An 18319-nucleotide genomic window follows, 5' to 3' on the forward strand; every position below is an offset into this window, starting at 1 on the left:
TAATAAACAATGTATGATCCAAACAGGATTAAGGTGGTGGGGTGCACATTTTCTCACTCGTCATATGGATTGAATTTTGAATCTTGCTTACATTGCTTCAGTAGTCATAATCCCAGTCGTCATCGTAGGAGTGATAAAAGATTGATTGCATGCTGTATGCCAAAGCTTCATTTTGCACTTGGCATACATTCATTGATATAATCCTCACAGCGAACTCTGCTGTAGAGAGACTTACTGGCTCCATTTCACAGCTGAGGAAGGTAAGAGAGACTAAGTAAGTTGCAGAGGGTCACACAACTGTTAAGTAGCAAAAAGTCAGGACTCAAACTCAGGGGCTCAATTCAGAGCTCAGGCAGGCTGGCCTCAGAGCCCTTTTACCTTTGCTTTTCTGAATTTCATTTTTTGTAAGCCCATGTATAGGCTTCAAGAAAGGCTGCCATTTTCCCAGACAACTAACTCTGAACATGTTCTATAAAACCATACTTTTATAGGTCTCATCTTTTCTGTTCAAAGAATGTTTACAGTGTTCCGTTCAATGAGGGGAGTCTGGTTCCTCAGCACTGTGGTCATTTTGGCAGCCTCGTGTTTGTTATCTTCTCCAGGATTTTAAGAAGTTACAGCCTTTCTTCCAGAGAGTACACTGGATTTGATAACACTGCTATCGGCTGGACCCCATATAGGCAGACAGGGCTGTTCTCCAAAGATTGTGTAACCTCTCTGAACCTCTTCCCTTTAAAAGTGGGGCTAATTAGCGTATCCATCCCATAGGGATGGTGTGACAATTAAATGAAAGTATGTGGTATTCACCTGGAGAATAATGCCGAGCACATGATAAGCTCTTGAGTGTTTGTTGCTATTACTTTTATTATTTAAAAAAATTATAAGAACCACTTTCCACTTCACACTAACTACAAAGAACCCTAGCCAACATTTGCTTCCATTCTTTCATTTTTTTTTTCCTTTATAGAGAAGGGTTAAGTAGTCCTATGTATGTATCCTGAATTCTTAAATGTTTACTACAAATGGCTAAATATACTGACTTCTTTACTTTTCTGTGTTATCTCAGGAGCTGCTTTAAGAAACAAGGGAGGATTTTGCTTCTTATCTTTCACAGAATTCCCAGAGTGAAAGAAAATGATGACTAGGACTTTAACTAGTTTAAACTATTTACATAAACATTATTAAGATTCAGGAACATGGTCACATCCTTTCAAACTAAATAGAGTTTCTAGGATTATCCATTTCTAATAAGGTAATAAATGCTGACCTCACGTGCTTCATCTCCCCCAGCCCTGGTGCTCTTTTATCTCCAGCCTTCTCTTACTGGATAGCCCTCACCACACAGGAGTCCTTAGGCCAATCTTTCCTCTCCTCTGGGAGCTCCTCAAAGCTCCTCAGACTGAGGGCATATGTTGGACCATGCTTTCTTCTCCTGTTTGATGTCCAGCACTGTCTCCCTTCCCGCAGCACAGAACAGATTACAGTCGCGTTATCTCAGAGCTCTCTGCTAGGTTTCTCTTCTTTTTTCCTCTCAGCCCGGCACCTCACTGCAAACAACCTTCTTTTTATGTGTCAGTCTTCCCATAAGACAGGAACTTAATGCGTTCATAGCTCTTATGGCTCTTAGCAGGTATTAAATGTGAGTGTCTGTGCGTATTACATGGGTGGAGGAGGTGCGTTCAAGGCAGAGGAAGTAGCAGGCGCCAACGCCCAGAAGCAGGAGAGCAGGCCTAATGAGCTTCGGGAACAGCTGTGGTCGCTGGAATGGAGAACAGAGGGCATGGAGCTGTGGGAGCCGAGTTTGGGGAGGTGGTGGTAGAATCAGATCATGTAGGATACTGTCAGCCTCTGCTTTCCATGCCCTGACTGTTAATTACCCAGTCTACCTTGGCAAAGAAGACTTCTACAGGGATAAGCTTCTGACATAGTGTGTGCAGGAATGTTCTTTTCCTTGATTTGATTGCCAAACTCAGAAGTTACCATCTGTTCAGGAGTTGTTGAATTTCTTGATTACTTAGTGTCTGCAATATTAGAGCTCCTGGAAAATGGTACTTTTTATATGGGTCCATGTCCCAGCCTGAAGTGTGAGTCCAGTATTTACATGTAATAAATCAGCTTCAGAAATACATTAGTGTTTATCAGACCTTATAAAACACATAATTGGGAAACAAAAATGATTTTGTTTTGCTACTGGTAAAACTTCAATAAATTGATAAGATTGGCAAAAATTAACTTATTACATGTTATTACATTGAATATTTTAAAATTTAATTATAATTTTTAACCATGTGAACCATTCTTAAGTATGCAGATCGGTGACATTAAGAACATTCACATTGCTGTGAAACCATTGCTACCATCTAACTCCAGAACGCATCATCTTACAAACTGAAAATCTCTACCCATTAAATTTTAAATAATTCCCTAGTTCTGCCCCCTGCCCTGGCAACTGCCCTTCTACTTTCTTTTTTCCCCAGTTTTTTCTTTCTTTTTTTAATTTTATTTATTTATTTATTTGACACAGAGAGAGATCACAAGTAGGCAGAGAGGCAGGCGGGGGGCGGGGGGAAGCAGACTCCCTACTGAGCAGAGAGCCTGATGCCAGGCTTGATCCTGACCTGAGCCAAAGGCAGAGGTTTAACCCACTAAGCCAACCAGGTGCCCCTCTTTTTTCCCCAGTTTTATCAAAAAGTAATTGAGCATACATCACTGTGTAAGTTTAAGGCATATAGCATTTTGGCTTGATTTTATGTAAGTATAGAAATATCATCACAGTGGGTTTCAGGTCTTCCATTTAAGTTCTTAATCCAACCAGTAGGTTTTAGGACTTGAATTTAAATCCTTAATCAAAATTAATTTTTGTGAATGGTGTAAAATATGGGTCACCTTCATTCTTTTACATAGAAATATTCAGTTATCGCAGCACTATTTACTGAAGAGACTGTCGAGTATTCTTACCTCCCTTATGAAATATTAGTTGACCTTACATTCTTGGTTTATTTCTGGGCTCTTGATTCTATTCTCTTGGTCTGTGTGTCTGTTTTTATGTCAGTACTAGACTGTTTTGATGACTAAAATTTTATAGTTTAAATCATTAAACTGTATAGTTTAAATCAGCTTTAAATCAGGAAGTGTGATGCCGTCTGCTTTGTTCTTTTTTTCCTCAGGATTTCTTTGACTATTCAGAGTCTTTTGTGATTTTGTATAAATTTTAGCGGTGTTTTTTCTATTTCTTTAAAAAATGCCATTGGAATCTATTTGATAGTAATTGCATTGAATCTGTAGGTGGCTTTTGATTATACTTCATGTTTTAGCAATACTCTTCCAACACATGAACACAGGATACCTTTCCATTTATTTATATCTTCTTTGATTTGTTTTATCAATTTCTTGTTTTCAGAGTAGAGATGTTTCACCTCTTTAAATGTATTCCTATTTTATTATTTTTATGCTATTGTAAATGAGATCAACTTTTCCCAGAAACTTTGTTGTTAGTGTATAGAAATGCTATTTTTGCATTTTAATTTTTTATCCCACAACTTTATTGAATTAATTGATTAGATCTGACAGTTTTTGGGTTGAGTTTTTAGGATTTGTTTATATGTAAAATTATGTCATCTATAAATAGAGACCATTTTACTTCTTCCTTTCCAATTCGGTATTTTTATTTATTTTTCTTGCTGATTGCTCTAGCTAGGCTTTACAGCACTGTGTTGAATAGGTGTAGTGAAAGTGGGCACTTTTGTCTTATTCCTAATATTAGAGGAAAAGCTTTCATCCTTCCACTATTGAATATGCTGTTAACTGTGTTGTTACTCTATATGGCCTTTACTAGGTTGAGATATGTTCTTTCTATGCCTGATTTGTTGAGTTTTTATCATGAGCACATAGCAAATTCTGTCAAATGCTGTTTTTCTCTATTGAAATGTTCATATGATTCTATTATTTTGTTCTATTAATGGGATTTATCACATTGGTTGATAGCATCCCTGCATCCCAGGGACACATCCTGCTTGATCTTGGTGAGTAGTCCTTTTAATGTGCTGCAGAGTTCAGTTTGATAATATTTTATTGAGTATTTTTTTATACATATTCACCAGCAATATTGTGTACTGTAGTTTTCTTTTCTAGTAATAAACTTTTCTGGTTTTGGTGTCAGGATAATGCTGGTCTTGTACAATGAGTTTGGGAGTGTTCCTTCCTTTTTGACTTTTGGAAGTGTTTTAGAAAGATTGATGTTTATTCTTCTTAAGTGATTAGTAAAATTTACCAGTGAAACCATCTGGTTCTGGTCTTTTCTTTGTTGAGAGGCCGTTGATTACTGATTCAATCTCCTTACTAGTTATTGGTCTATTCAGATTTTCTATTTCTTCCTGATTCAATCTTAGTAAGTTGTATGTTTCTAAGAATTTTTCCATTTCTTCTAGGTTACCAGTTTGTTGGTGGTTGATGTATAGTTAATAATAATAGCCTCTTATGATCCTTTGATCTGTGCTAACAGTTATAATGTCTTATTATTCACTCATAACTTTATCAATTTGGGTCCTTTTCCTTGGTTAATGTAGCTAAGGGTCTGCCAATTTTGTTTATCTTTTCAAAGAACCAACTCTTGTTTTGGTTACTCTTTCCTATTATTTGTTCTCTATTTCATTTGTTTCTATTGTCATCTTTACTCTCACCTTCTTTCTGCCGAATTTGGAGTCAGTTTATTCTTTTCTAGTTCATTAGGGCATACAGTTAGATCACTTATTTGGGATCTTTCTAGTCTCTAAATGTTGGTGTATATTGCTATCAATTTCCCTCTCAGAATTGCTTTTGTTTCATCCCATAAGTTCTAATATGTTGTATCTCCATTTTCATATGTCTTGTGAAACTTTTTACCATTCTTTCTGTCTCTATGGATTTGAATATTCTAGATACATCATATAAATGAAATTGTATAGTATTTGTCCTTTATTTCACCTAGCTAGCTTATTTCACTTAACATAATGTTTTCAAGGTTCATATGTGTTGTAGCATGTATCAGAATTTTTTCCCTTTCTAAGGCTAAATAATATTCCATGGTATGTATATACCATGTTGTTTATCCATTCATCTTTAGATGGACACTTGAATTGCTTCCACCTTTGGTTATTATGAATGATTTTTCTATGAACATGACTGTATTAATATTTCTTCAACACTTTTGTATAATTTTGAGAGGGTATATACCCAGAAATGGAGTTGTTAAGTCATAGGGCAATTCTATTTTCAATTTTTTTTTTTTTTTTTTTTTGGCACTCCTATACTGTTTTCCATAGTGGCTACAACAATTCACATTCTACCAACAGTGCGCAAGGTTCCAATTTCTGCAGTTTTTCCTTGCCAGCACTTCTTTTCTCTCTCTCTCTCTCTCTCTTTTTTTTTTTTTAGATTTTTATTTATTTATTTGTCACAGAGAGAGAGAGAGAGAGACAGAAAGAGCATGAGAGCATGAGCAGGGGAGAGAGGGAGAGGGAGAAGCAGGTTCCCTGCTGAGCAAGGAACCTAATGCAGGTCTTGATGCCAGGATCCTGGGATCATGACCTGAGCCAAAGGCAGACACTTAAACAACAGAGTCACCAGGTATCTGTTTTTTCTTTTTTGTTTTTGGTTTTTTTTGTTGTTTTTTTGTTTTGATAGTAGCCATCCCAGTGGGTATGGGGTACGTATCACATTATGGTTTTGCTTCGAATTTCGCTAATGATTAGTAAAGTGAACATCTTTCCATGTGCTTATGTTCCATTTGATTATCTTCTTGGGAGAAATGTCTGTTTAATTCCTTTGCCCATGTTTTTAAAAAATATTCTATTTTTTTGACAGATATCACAAGTAGGCAGAGAGGCAGGCAGAGAGAGAGAGAGAGAGAGGGAGGAGGAAGCAGGCTCCCCACTGAACAGAGAGCCCAATGCGGGGCTTGATCTCAGAACCCTGGGTTCATTACCTGAGTGGAAGACAGAGACTTTAACCCACTGAGCTACCCAGGTGCCCCTCCTTTGCCCAATTTTAAATCAGATTATTTTTTCACTGTTGTGTTTTTGGTGATCTCTTTATATTCTGAATATCAATCTCTTATCCAGAAAGTGATTTGCAAATATTTTCTTCCATTCTGTAAGTTACATTTTTACTTTATTGATAGTATTTTTTTGATTAACAAAAGTTTTTAATTTTGTTGAAGTCTTATTTGTCTGTCTTTTGTTGCCTACACCTTTGGTTTCCTATCCCAAAATCATTCCAAAACACAGCATTGTGAGGCTTTTCCCCCATAAGCTTTCTTATAAGAGTTTAATTTTTTTTTTTTATCTTTATAGGGTTGAACTTTGGAGAGAACCAAGTAAATCTTTGGGTATCAGCATTGTTGGTGGAAGAGGCATGGGAAGTCGTCTAAGCAATGGTGAAGTGATGAGGGGCATTTTCATCAAACATGTTCTTGAAGATAGTCCAGCTGGCAAAAATGGAACCTTGAAACCTGGAGATAGAATAGTAGAGGTACCCTCTAGTGAGCTTTCTGTGCCAAAATTCTTCCTCTGTTCCATCCTCTTTATTAAGGGAATCATTGCCTTCACACGGGTCACTTGACCCAATGTGAAAGTAAAATGTGTTTGTGGTTAAAACATTTCTTTCTTATATGTCCCATTTCATCCATAATCTTTCTCTTTAGTGCATGGTGACAGATTATGTATCTTGATTCAGAGACTGATGTTTGGAGATATAACCATTTTAAAAAACATTGGCCTTGAGTTAAAATAATGAAGTTCTATTTGAAAGAACAAAGCAAATTTCCTGGGGAAAAAATTGAATTGTTTGAAATTAAATATACATGAACATAATATATAGATAATAGCTACGTTCTCCAGTGATTTTATTTTAAGAAATGCTTATCGTGATCAATTCATTGTAGGTTAACTTTATTGGATTATTTTCCAAGTGAGTCCTTTTAGTAAATCTTTTATGCTAATTACCCTGATTGTCTTTTACATAAATGCTCCCACCCCCCACAATCCAGGCTCATATTTCCCTCTTTCTTTTTCTCAGTGCTATGCCCATTCATCACTGAGGAGTGTGTGTGTGTGTGTGTGTGTGTGTGTGTGTGTCTGTGTGTGTATTTACACACTCATGTATGTGTAACTTTGATTTATGCAAGAGAAGTATTTGGTAAAATTGATTTGGTAAAATTAATTCAAAACAAAGTATAGTATTTTAAATAGACTTTTCTCCCATGGTCACTAGTCATTTACTCAGCAAATATTCCTGGAGCAGCTATTGCATTCCAGATGCTATCACAGGCTCTGGGCATTCCGCAGTAAACAAGGCAGCATGCCTGCTTGTCAAGTGTGACAGACTTAACAAGTAATCACGTCACTTCAGAACAGTGTGATAAATTATCTGATCAGGGAAACTATAGTTATAATTAAGAGGGTAGAGGAAGGGTACCTGACCCAGATTTGCTAAGTTGTCAGGATAACAGAGTTGGTTTCTCAGTAGAAACCAATAACTTTATTACTATAAGGACCATTATATTTAGTTTATACAAGTGATTGTCTCTCATTTTCTAAATCCATATAACTTACCATTAAAATGCATTGATTATGAAGGTTACAACATTGTAACTTTAAAATGAACATTTTTAATATTGATTTAGTCCTTTACTGGTTGATTATCTGTGAAAGCTGAAGAGAGAGGAAGATTGAGCCTTGGGAGGGTACTAGGGCCATGTCTGTTTTGTCTCGTTCTTCCCTCCAAACATTTGTAAGGAAGAATGGTGGGCTTGTTCTCTTTCTCTTCATCCTTACCTTTCTTTAGGGGATATCTTAGCCCCTTTTTAAAGAACCCTTATTCCCAATTTCAGATTATCACAGGCCAGTTTATTTTATGGATAATTCACTATTAAATACTTTTGACCTAAGGAGAAAAAGTAAGAAATATTTATAATTATTTCTAGAAAGGATTGATCACAGTTTGCACTAAAATGTTGTTTAAAGGTATTGAGGGAGTTAAAGCATCCATCCCTTTCAAATTGAAAAGAAAGTCTGATTCTGTGCGTTGTTAAGTACTTTGTGCTGTTTAGCAGTGGTTGTTGAGGGCTGTTATGTATGGGGGCTTTTCTAGTAAGTAAGCAAGCCTTGGGCCTCCATAATCCTGGGGATTCTGAAACCTGTCTCTGCCAAGTTTCTGTAAAAGTATTTAGGCTAGACGAGTCGAGACCTGCAAAGTATTCTATTCTGAGTATAGAGTTCTTTGGACTTGAGCAAAGATATTTAATGTCCTATTAAATGTTTCTACAAGTGAAATATGTAGTAGACTAACTTCTATTATTCATTATTATACTAACTTTTATTCTACAAAATGTGAAAGCCATTTTTAATATGTACTGACATGCATAATTACATTACCTAAGTGTCAATCTAAGAGAAGTTTTCAATTAAATGCATGTAATTCTTTTAAAGGTGATAATGTTCTATGCAGAGATCTAATTAATTTTCTTTTCCAGAATTGTGTCTACTCTGATTATGCTATTTTGTTGTATATATATCCTATTGTGGTAATTGGAAATGATAAAATGATTATAGTATCTTGTAGTTTTCTGGCAGGATTAGCATTTGGCCTTTCAAACTACTTTCCTTCCTATTCATATAGTATGTAAGCTGAGCTGATCATCACCCAGGCAATCCATGGTCAATAAAAAGTTACAAAATAACATTCATTTTCAAGCTATTTATAGAAGAATTACTAACAAGCACAATTTCTTGGCTTCCAGCTCCTGTCATGTCCACTACAAAGATTCTTCTGCAAAGCTAATCTTGCCATAACCTGATTTTCCTGAACATTAGAATTCTGTTTTTTACTTCAAGCTTCCCTGTACAGAGAGAAACACACAAAACATTGCCCACCCATTTCCCGAACAAGTCTTTAATGGATTTGGAGAAAACATGTACAGTGACTTTCATGATGAACACAGTGCTGCGAGGCAGTTCCCTTTTATTATTTCTTTAATGACTTTGATTTATTAAAGGGATAACCGATACTGTAAGGAAAGCAGAAGTAGAGCCTTCATTTCAACTGATGATTATTTCAGTTGATGATGGGGACAGAAGTCAGTGTCAAAATAAGGGACCACAAGTCTGCTGGACAATGAAAAGTTTGAGTCTCACAGGTAGTCTCAATTATTTTTGATTCTGAAACAGATTTCCCAGGAGGCTCACCCAGGATTCTCAGAACTCCAGATCCACAAATTGTTCTGTTGTTCTATAGCTTCTTGAAATGTTAAGCTGAGGCCTTCCATTGCAGGTGGATGGGATGGACCTCAGAGATGCAAGCCATGAGCAAGCTGTGGAAGCCATTCGGAAAGCAGGCAACCCTGTAGTCTTTATGGTACAGAGCATTATAAACAGACCAAGGGTAAGCGAACAAAAAGGGCAAGGTAGGCAAATCCAAACAGTGTTCAACTTGGAATCTAATGTATCAAGGGCCAAGTTGTCTCTAGGAGCAGATATCCAGTCTTAAAATCTCAGGAGACTTGTTAAAATTTTATAATGTTTTTTTTTTCTTTTTTAATTAAGTTGTCCTGAAAATCCCTTCTACCATGTTTAATAAACACTTCACATCTATTGAAAACACACAGAAGTAGGATCCATTGGTGGCCATAGGTATCTAGATGGATAATTATTAGTATTCATTGTAGTTACAAAATATTTAAGTTGTTAAGAGGAATGTGGTATAATGACTTAGCTTACTATATGTGACCTCTCAGTCCCTGAAAAGTCAGAGAGATGACATTTTCTTATGCATATATCCTCCAGACAGAATTTCCAGCATATGCAGTCCCATGATCATGTGTGAATCGTCTTGATGTATTTGTCTGTCCCACTGGACATTCTACATAGTGGAAATTTAAGCAGTATGATTACATACGAGTGATTTCATACTTGCTGCGTCTCCAGCCATGAGCACTTCATCACTGAATAGCCCCCAGTACAGACAAAAACCTACTAACCCATTTTACCATCAGTCATGACAGATAAAATGGCTTTAATGCATTTAATGAAAGTTGTTGATGGAGAAGATACGAAGTGAGTCCTTGTGTATTGGATATGCCCTAAAGATTCTGAAGATGAAAATTATACCGAGTTTGAAACTATTTTTTTTTTTTTACTATTCCTTTATGTCTCAGTGAAAAAGATTATTTACACGAGCAGAAGTTTTTGAGCATATTTGGGCCACATACCACTTGGAAAGTTCTTCAGAAAAACACACAATCCTGAAAAGTTTGCATCTCATTTCAGGAGCTTCCTAGATGTCCTGAAAACCATAGAGGTTCTACTTCTGGATTTTAGTGAAAACAGAACAAAACAAAACAACCCTGTCAAAGTGATTCTCTTTGAAATATCTGCTCATTAGCTTTGAGGTTTGGTTGTCTTTAAAAGGAAAATGTAAACATATGTGAGGGAAATTAAAAGAACCATCTAAAACTTTAAAATTTATAATTTTTTATCTTAAAATTAAGAATATAAGAAATCAGTGCTCAGATGATGGAAAGACAGTAGCAAACATTTCTGTAGATGAGATCAGTAAAAGTAACTTCTCAGTATTTTGGGCAATGTAATTTAGAGTGACCAAATTTATCCTGTTAGTCTTTTCTTTTGTTGTCAAGACAGGTGTATTAAGGAGGACACATATTTCATGGAGCACTGGGTGTGGGTCATAAACAATGAATCTTGGAACACTAGAAAAATAAAATAAAATTAACAACAACAACAACAACAAAGACAGGTGTAGCTCTGGTCTGGGTTTACTGTAAAAGATGAATTCAGTAGTTCTTATGTAAGCAGTTATCTTCACATCTGCTGTTTTAATCATTCAGTTGTTAGGTAATAATTATCCATTCAGATGAGAAAATCTGCCAAATGTTGGGCGGCATCATGCTGCATTCTCTTCAAATGGTATTCAGTTTGTTTAAATAACTACAAATCTTTCCACATTTGTTTCTATTTGTTGTGTCAAACCTAGATACAGCACGATGGCATTGGTGAATGGCTGTTTAAGTTTAAAACTATTTTTTGTGTGGGTGGGTTTTATTCTTTTTATTCTTAATTTCCAACTTTTATATCACGTAGGATAATACTATAGACTGCTGAATAGGATTCTTCATTGTACTTTTAAAAACTTAAACTACAAACATTTCTTTCAATGCCAGTCATATTTTCTAATGAGCTGAGAAGGTATTTTTCTCACACACCTGGAAAATATTCCTATTTTACTCTCTGAGGTATAATGACACTTGATTTTATAGCAATTATTCCAGGAGAAATCTTGCCTAGAGTGACATGTTTAGTCAAGTGATTTGTGCCAGGACTCAGGGCATACTGCCCCAACAAAGGGCACCCTGTCCTGTTCCCCTGATGCAGGTCATAAAAACCCTCATGTGAGAGATGCTCTTCCTGTACCTGGAGAAAAGAACATCCTTACCTCCAGAAATGCAGGGGCCCTGGGAAGGATCTGAATATACACACCTTGCTAAGTTTTCCCCTGTTTCCCCACTTAGCTCATACTCTTGTCCTATCAAATTTCGCTGACTTTCCACCCTCAAGCAAACCTAGTGTCAAAACATTCCTGTTTAACCATTTCTTCTGGTCTTCGCTATCTTATGAAGGCCCTGTGTCACATAAAAGTTAACATAAATCAATACTTATATATACTTTTCTCTTGTTAATCTTTTTTTTATTACAGCTGGAATCTTTTTTTTTTATTACAGCTTTTTATTTCCAGCTGGAAACCTTAGATGAATAGAGGAAAGGTATTTTTTTTTCCTCCCCTGAATATGCATTCAGCTTTGAGAAATCAGAATTAATTTTGCATTTAACATGAGATCTACTCGATTTTCAGTGATTTACTTCCTTATGAAATAACCATGCCTCTAGTAATCTAAAGAAAAAAAAAAACCACAAATATATAAGAGTCTCTTAATGGAAAATGTTTATTTGTACATGAATTAAACTTCAAAAAAATCTTAGGCATAGGCTGAAAAGACAGTCTCTTTGGCACGTAGACTATTCAAGAATCAGAACTTCAGAGAACAGAGAATAATAATGGAATATTTAATAATAAATTCTATACTTCCTGATTTATTACTGACTGTTCCATCGGTTGGACCACATTGTCTCCCCAAAGGGTAGGCCCTATTTATATGGGCCAGAGAATGTTTTTGTCTTCCCTGTGTTTCTTCTTAGTTAATAACATTTCCATTCCTATCAGCCCTTAGAACTATAAGCAGAGTTTCATCGTTGATTTTTTAATAAGAAATACGGCCTGTTTCTCTAAATCTTTTCATAGTAATAGATCTACCACTTCATTTGCCATGCTCATGCTGTACTTTTATACTTTGCTATCAGGGCCAAATTCTAATCCTGTAAGAGCTGGAAATTGAAACAAATTATAAAGCAAAACAAAAAGCTAGAGCTCTCTCTAAATATTCCATTTCTTGCCATTATCATTCTATTTATTTAATTGTTCTACAGAATTATAAAGAAAATATAAAGCCTAAAAATTCTATGTATGAGGTTTGGAAATAATTTCCAACTTCCATAGCATTGAGTTATTTTGTGTAGAATATATTTTTAATCTCTGCCTAGTCATTTTTTTCCACCTTAATAAATGGTCGTGTTCCTTGGCATTTGTGATCTTTTCTTTTGTAAAGCAGGAGTTGACATTTAAACTGAAAAGCAGAGAGAAAGTTGAGATGAGCAGAAATGTCATTGTGCCCATTTCTTTTTCCCGTCTTCCCTCTGTAGGAAAAACATTGCAAGAAGAGCAGATTGAAAGGGTAATGTGGCATAAGCTTTAGTGCAGGCGTACTGAGGATAGAGTCTTTCCAGAGTGTTCTCCCAGACAGGGTGGTGTCACATGACAACCTCTCCCTACTCTTGATGCTTGCCAGTAGGACTTTTTTATAGACAGAAGTAACACAAACATTTAATTGGAGCCAAAATGAATTTTAAATGTCTGCAATTTCCCCTGAAAGATATAGTCAATAAAAGGAAAAGATAGCGGGTATGAAAAGAAGGAGAAGAATTTATTGTGTTGAGGAAATTACTTTTCCTTTTTTTTTTTTTTTAAAACTATGAAAATGCTAAATTCTATCTGGCAGTCATCCTGCCTTTAATATGTATATTCAACTCCAATAGTCCTAGCTCAGGGCATATATCAAGCAAGCCACAAAAATCTATGAGAAGCCCTCTAATGCAGGACTTCAAATATATTCAAAGCCTCATACATTTCCTCTAACATGGGAACTTTTATAGGAAATTTTTTTAAAGAATCAGTGTTTCTACCTCCACAAAAAGTACGTAGAAATAGAGAACATCACTGAACAGTGGTTCATTTCTTTAAAGTTGTTGATTTCATTTTTTTTAAATGAGAAACTACTATTGATCTGAAGCCATCTTAATCTCTAGTTTAAGTATGAAAATTTTCCTTCCTGGGAAACAAGATAAAAAAGTCATGAGGGTTACCAGTGAATTAGCAAACAAATGTTTAATTTGCATTCTGAAACAGACCATCCTTTTATTTTACAAAAAAAAAAAAAGCATAATTTTAAATGTAAACAGTTGTGGTTTTAATTTTGATAGCTGCTCACTGATATGCATGGGACATAGATAAATATATAAAGTGGGCAAAATTTATGTGCATCTCTCTGTGATAGTGAAAATAAAAGAAATTTAGTATCAGTTTCATGAATTCATTTCCTTGGTGGCCAGTTTGAGATTGGGTATAGATTCAGGACACTAGAGGTAAACCTTTAGTTCTTGACTGTTGAATATGACGTTGTTATTAATCAGTGACTAGATCTGACAGGATCTAGTTTTACACCGTGATTTCAATCAGTACTTTGTTCTTAAAACTGAGTTGTGTTAAGTACATTTCTTTTGCGCTCAGCGCCTCTTATGTTTCCTTTTAGAAATCCCCTTTGTCTTCCTTGCCGCACAACCTTTACCCTAAGTACAACTTCAGCAGCACTAACCCATTTGCTGATTCTCTACAGTTCAACGCCGACAAGGTTGGATAATGCCATTGTCTTGCCATTGCCTTTTGCAAACGTTTCATTCTTTGTTACTATGCCTTTGTCCTAGTTCACTGTTTACTAAATTTGGGCAGGGAACAAAACAAAACAAAACCGTGTGTTTGGAGTGGGCATGCAAATCCTTTCTTAAGCACATTTTTTTTTGCCAGAGCATATTCATTTTTATAGCTGAAATTAGATGGCCCTCTTGAACAGTAGGGGAGAATCGTGAGTCCAATGCCTTTCCTCTGTTTTGTTGTGAATTTAATTTTCTGATATTTAAATTTTTGCTAATTGCCAAATGTATGAACTACTTTCACACAAAATTTATTGAAAGCCTTGTATTCGTTTAAGTCCTTCTCAGACTTATACAAGGTGGTCCTAAAAGCCCTTGTGTGTGTTAGTCACTCCACAGATAACTGGGTATATGTGGGAGTGTGTTGAATGTTCATAAAATGTGTCCGTGCAAGTGCCTGAATCAGGAAGCATGTAACTGTTTCAATGCTCATAAGCCTAGACGTGGATATTCTCATACTCTATTGGAATTCCAAACCCAAAACTAAAACAAAAACTTACAAGAACTTGTTCATTATAATTTGATCATGATAAGGAAGGAAGCTTTCAACAATTTCAGGAAACATTTTATGACTTTTCATTGGCTTTTCATGTTGCTATAGTATGGATAACCAAAGATGCTGTACCTGAAGGAATATGTTTTCTGTTACTGTAGGAATTACAGAATTCAAGTAGAGTTACCTTCCGTTGTTCCCCAACTAACCCTTTTGCTCCCACACCATTTAAGGTTTGTCTCAGTGTGAAATTTTTGTGAATAAGTAGGTGTGTTACTGCGTGCTGTGTGTGTGTTATACTTGTGTGCGTACATGGCATGGAGTGATTTCAAGCACACTTTACCTTTTTTTTTCCCCCCTATGAAGGCTAAATGATCTTAAAGAGTTGTATTTTTATTAATAAGCCTTTTTTTATGTGACAGTTTTTTATTTTTTTTTTCAGTTAGCCAACATATAGTACATTGGTTTTTGATTAAGAAGTGTCAACAATAATCTAAGTACACCGATCTCATTGAGAATGAAAGGTTATATCTAATTACCCGTTTTTGTAAATACAAGCTTGTATTTGCTTTATAATTTATCAGTAATGTTAGGATGCCATTTTAGTTTATTCACAGAATGAAAAGGTTGTGCCTAAGTAAAGTCCTGAGTGACTTTTTAGACTAGCAGATTTTGTGTTTTGTTTTTTTGTTTGTTTGTTTTTGTTTTTTGTTTTTTTAAGGTAAATGGAAGCTCAGGAAAGTTACAAAGTGAGATCTATTTCATTTGCATCCATAAATTTATTAAAATTATGGGAAGTTTAAATCAGTTTTTGTTCCCTTTTTTAAAAATCAAATGGGCTTAATTTATACTTGCTAATCTGTTACTATAGCTAAGTTTTTTTTTTTTATTTTAACCAGAAAAACTGTAAATTATATATTTCCCTCTGCCCCAACCTTCATATGTTAAATAAACCTGGATTGGATCTAATGCGGTTTCTTGTTTTTTGGTCATTTCATTTGTACTTTGTTGACCTGGAGTTTTATGGGACAGCACTTAGGAAGATGACAGGGTTTCGTTTGCACTGGTACTTTTTGTCTGTGTGGCCAGTTCTGTATAAACCAAACATTTTAACGCAGTAGATTCTGTAACTTGAAAATCTGTTGCCTGTAAGTCTCTGCCATTCAGCTCTCCTTTACTTTACTAGAAAAACAGTACTTGATGTTTATTATATTCATTTTGGGGCAGCCTAGAACCCTGAAGTGGTTTCTGAATCAATAAAGAAAGATCACATTCAGTGTTATATCATTTTAGTATTTAGGTATATTTTGTGGTATTCTGATTCTTGACACTAATTAGTAATTCCTAAATATTTGTTCATGGTTGCCATTTGATGTGTTCTATAGGAAGTTTGTTTATTTTTAAGTTTTAAAAAGATTTTATTTGTTTATTGGAGAGAGCAGAGGGAGGTGGGAGAGGGAGGGTGAGAAGCAGGCTCCCCGCTCAGCAGGGAGCCCATGTGGGGCTCAGTCCCATCATGACCTGAGCTGAAGGCAGAGACCCAGGCACCCCTGGAGGTTTTTTTAAATTGTAGTCTTTTTCCACATCCACACTTATAAAACAAAATGAGGTATATCAGAGGTATTTTATATGAATGAAAGGTAAAATAAAGAAGGATAGGAAAAATGTAGGATCAAGGCTTCAAGGACAGCTTCATACCATGGTTAGAACTTAAGTTGGGTATCTCTGTTGAATTTAGTACCGTCTTACTATGGAAATTGGAGGAGAGAGCATGGTGTAATGGAAAGCGCATTGGATTAAGAATTAAGGCAAAAGAAATCTAGTACCAGTGTGATTTTGAACAAAATCTCATGGCCTCAAGTTTTTCACGTGCAAAATGAATAAAATGAACTCAGTGACTTACTGGCCTTTAGAACTCTAATATTCTATTCGACAGTCTGTAATAGAAGAACTTGATATGAAATCCCTTTTTTGAAATAGGGCGCATAGCCCTCAGTGACAGCAAGTGTGCCACACTTTAGGTTTGTGTGCAGTGGTCTCTCCTGTTTTCTCATTTACCTTTCAAGCCACCCTGGCAAGGAAAGGATGGTGGTGTCACTTAAAGCCAGCCCCTCCGATCTGAGTGTGGGTGTTCTGTGCTCACTAACTGGCTCCCGTGGTAGATGAACTTGCATGTAAAATGCTCATTCTCATGGCTTTGTTAAGAGAGTCATTTGGAGAATGGATTCAGGTAGCAGTGAAGAATTATTTGTATATATATATAGTCTGATGAGTGACCTCTGGACTTTAATTGCTTGATTAACTTATTTGTTAGTTTTGTTCTTGTTTCTTGGAAGACTTCTCTAGGCCCACAAAATCTTACCCAGACCCCTGAATATTTATGAAGACTTTTGAATGGGAGATTTTTTTTCCCAAAAGGGAGAGTTTTTTCCCAAAAGGGAGAGTTTGTACAATTTTTTCTAAAGTTACTTAAGCCTTCAAATTGAAGAGTTCATTGGCCCCAAATACCAAATAACAGTTTAACAAATTAACCTTTATCATATATTTTGTTTAGTGTATTTAAACTTTACCTGAGTCCTGTCTACCATTATATATATATTTTTTTTCTGTTATTTATGTGTCAGATATTTTAAAGCCAGTTTTTGTCGATTATAATTTTATTTCTTTTACTGAAGATTTTCTTCCTTGGACTACGCATACGCACTGCATTCTTCTTGTTCCCACAGGCACCCAGTCAGTCCGAATCTGAGCCAGAAAAGGCTCCTTTGTGCAATGTGCCTCCACCCCTTTCTTCAGCATTTGCAGAAATGAGCAGTGATCATACACAGTCATCTGCCGGCAAACTCTCCGAAGACGTGGACAGAGAGGATGAGTTTGGTTACAGCTGGAGTAAGTTGTCTTTTGTGATGGATTGAGTTATAAGAGACATTGAAATAGCTCTGGGTTTCTTGAAGCTTATGTCCTGGATGGATAAGCATGTTTCAGCTTTATTTATACGTGCTGCAATTTTGTTTGGAAAAAAATACTGTTTGTTTTGCCTGAATGCAGCACGCATTCCCAAGGCATGAAATCATGTTCTTCCTTTCCTTTAAATGACTCTCCCTGCTAAAGCCCACTCTGCCCTTTGTGTGAACATTAAAGAGGGCAGGGCCCTCTCAGAACCTGCTACAGGATCTGCCCCTGAGGATCTCAAACAAGTTCTTGCCACTCCCAGACCTCAGAGTCCTCATTATAAAATCTGGTTGCTGTTGGTATCTTGCCTTGAACTCTGGCATTTTCTATACTAAGTTGGTAACACAGAATAATTGTGGAGACGGCATTGAGGCATTCGGCTAGCTGTATAACTGCCTCAAAGTCTTTGCCTCTTGGCCACCCTTCTTCTGAAAATGTGGTCCTTACCCGAGGTTGGTAACATTAAATTTGAAATGTCTGACGCACAGGAAGCATTCAAGGGCAGCTGTTATTAGGATCATTGGGGTGTCTCTTTTTTCTAATAAAATAAGCCTTTTTACAAGGAAATGTTAAAAATTTAGTGAAAAGTTACCAATGTATCAGTGCTGTAAGAAGTTTCTTTTGAAAGTATAATTACTTTAAGAAAGCTATGGTGTATGCTTTTAGGAAGTGTACAGGGTGTGAAAAATTGTGCTACTAGATTCTAGAAGGAACCAGGAAATGA

The 18319-nt window shown here is 35.9% G+C and overlaps 1 protein-coding gene across 6 annotated transcripts in view; it reads left to right on the forward strand.

Annotated features, from left to right (window-relative positions):
* MPDZ (multiple PDZ domain crumbs cell polarity complex component) overlaps positions 1-18319 on the forward strand; it is a 160073-nt gene that overhangs the window by 113558 nt on the left and 28196 nt on the right. For 4 of the 6 annotated variants that reach the window (XM_032306254.1, XM_032306258.1, XM_032306255.1 and 1 more), the window contains 4 exons: positions 6330-6507; positions 9307-9417; positions 13973-14071; positions 17370-17532. In XM_032306254.1, the coding sequence (XP_032162145.1) occupies positions 6330-6507; positions 9307-9417; positions 13973-14071; positions 17370-17532 (551 nt within the window). The remainder of the gene's footprint in view (positions 1-6329; positions 6508-9306; positions 9418-13972; positions 14072-17369; positions 17533-18319) is intronic. The other 2 variants (XM_032306257.1, XM_032306259.1) reach the window with 2 other exon arrangements.

The sequence above is a fragment of the Mustela erminea genome, chromosome 12 (assembly GCF_009829155.1).
Source record: "Mustela erminea isolate mMusErm1 chromosome 12, mMusErm1.Pri, whole genome shotgun sequence".
Classification (NCBI taxonomy): Eukaryota; Metazoa; Chordata; class Mammalia; order Carnivora; family Mustelidae; genus Mustela; species Mustela erminea.